This window comes from Glossina fuscipes, unplaced genomic scaffold (assembly GCF_014805625.2).
Source record: "Glossina fuscipes isolate IAEA_lab_2018 unplaced genomic scaffold, Yale_Gfus_2 53296, whole genome shotgun sequence".
Taxonomy (NCBI): domain Eukaryota; kingdom Metazoa; phylum Arthropoda; class Insecta; order Diptera; family Glossinidae; genus Glossina; species Glossina fuscipes.
In genome coordinates this window covers 162-2160 of record NW_023999959.1, presented here as the reverse complement: position 1 = coordinate 2160, position 1999 = coordinate 162, and the positions used below count along the sequence as shown (strand labels likewise).

At 33.6% G+C, this 1999-nt stretch overlaps 1 protein-coding gene across 1 annotated transcript; it reads left to right on the top strand.

Moving 5' to 3' along the window:
* The first annotated feature begins 7 nt into the window (after positions 1 to 7).
* Positions 8 to 989, top strand: LOC119643082. The gene has a single exon (XM_038042430.1). It carries the CDS (start codon positions 57 to 59, stop codon positions 717 to 719), a length of 663 nt encoding a protein of 220 aa, XP_037898358.1. The 5' UTR covers positions 8 to 56; the 3' UTR covers positions 720 to 989.
* The last annotated feature ends 1010 nt before the right edge of the window (positions 990 to 1999 follow it).

Genomic DNA, 1999 nt, shown 5'->3' with positions numbered 1-1999 from the left:
TGGTTGATATTTTGTGGAAAATATTTCAAACGGATGAACCGGAAAGTTTCGAACTTATGTTAAGAGCTCAACTCATGCTGTTCCGCGTTTACGAAGGTAGACAGAAAATCGATCAGCAATACCCGAAGAAAATAGCTTATTATTTTTATAAAATCCTGAACCATCCTCTCTATGCCGACTTAGACAATGCGCTTAAAGTGAGATTAAGTAGCGCAATTGCTAGATCATCGAATGATTATAAAACTCTATTATTCCAACCGGTTTTTTGTCTAATGAATGTTGCATACGAAGAATACATGTACACGGCTATTCAAGCAAAACTTGATTCGGAAAACCGTTTTATATGGGTGTGGCACGAGAAGAAATACATTGATGATGCTGGTCATATTAAAGCTGAGATTATCGAGCCGTCAAATGGTAATGCGTTCGATTTTAAAGTCAAATTAATCGGAGTAAAATTCAATCTACCATATCATCGCTTGGACTATCATCAATTTGCTATAGGTGGTTGGCAAGGATACGGACAGCCCGAGAACTATGATTGGGATTTTCAATTTGCTGACGACGACTTAATTGTTTTCCAACAGGACGGTTTCACGATGTGCGTCGGTGATAATCAAGATACGGAGAGACGTAACGTGTATGGATTCATGGATAGCGAGCATACTGCTAAAGATGCTATTTGCCAATGGAAAATTGGAAGTTGCGATCGCCGATAAAAACTAAGAAAAAAATAGAATACTTTTTAATCCTTATAAAATTAACTTAACTGCTTTCGCTTGAAGTCTTTCTAAGCAACACATGTCATGATGACGTATCAACCTGTTCTATACAGATATCAAAGCATGAACACTTCAATATAATTAACATAATACGTATGCAGATATATGTGGACATTACATGAGTATTTTTATACTTAGTATATATTTACAACGTAATAACATTTTTTTTTACATTGAAATAAAGATGATATGAAAAATACGTAAAAATAATCGTGTTTTATTATTTAGAGTACTTTGGATGGAGTGATATATTTAAAGGTGTTATGATTATCAATAACAAATTTCTCTCACGCTACGCCGTATGAGAGCGCGCTTTTATCGTGCGATAAAAATTCTATCATAACTATTTCGCCAGTTTACGATGCGATAAAAAGACTTTCATTGAATATTTGAGGACTAAAATAGAGATCTAGTGTTGAAAGTTAAGCTGATTAAGTATTGAAAAACGATTTAATTGATATAAACGCTTAACCAAGCTACTAGAGGTGTAAATGAAGCATTTATTAAGAAGTTTTTATTCGGAATTTACTTTGTATAGGACTATTTTTCGAAATCTTAAAATTAGGGAAAGTGTCTTTGTTGTTATTTTTCTACAGATTTTCATGTTATAAGAATTAAAAGATACTAGAAGTTTGGTCGCCTCATTACTTAAAAGATGTAATAATTTGTCTTAAGTTTTTTTATACTTTTGATTTGGTTCACTTTAGTTACGCCTACCTGTTCGAACGTCTGCGAAGTTCTCAAATACCCAAAAATTCTATTTAATTTTTACACGGGTCAAAAGCACATGAAAGCAAAAACTGGCATTACAGATTCGTTATAAAACAATACGGATTGAGACAGAAAAGAAAGTGGACTCGATGAACAAATTTCACTGAAAATGATCTTCAGTCTTAGTATGCAGTGTAGTTTACACTATCAAACGCTCTTCTTCGCTCTCTCTAATTGTATTTGAGAAAAGTCGTTAACGCTAAGAATAAAAAAATTACTTACTTATAACTTACTGATAGTAAGATATTTTATTCATATTTACACCGAACTTGCAGTCAGAAGCAGTCATCATGAGAAGCATACGAGTCAATCACGCCTTTGTTACTTTCGTGGTTTGCATAAATCTTATACACTATACAGTCAGCGCGGATTGCAACGATCATTTACGAATATGTTACTCTAACCTATGGAGCGACATACGATACGAAAAGTCAGAAGATACCAAC

Coding starts and splice junctions, on each gene's coding strand:
- LOC119643082 (XM_038042430.1), top strand. CDS start 57: ATGTTAAGAGCTCAACTCATGCTGTTCCGCGTTTACGAAGGTAGACAG.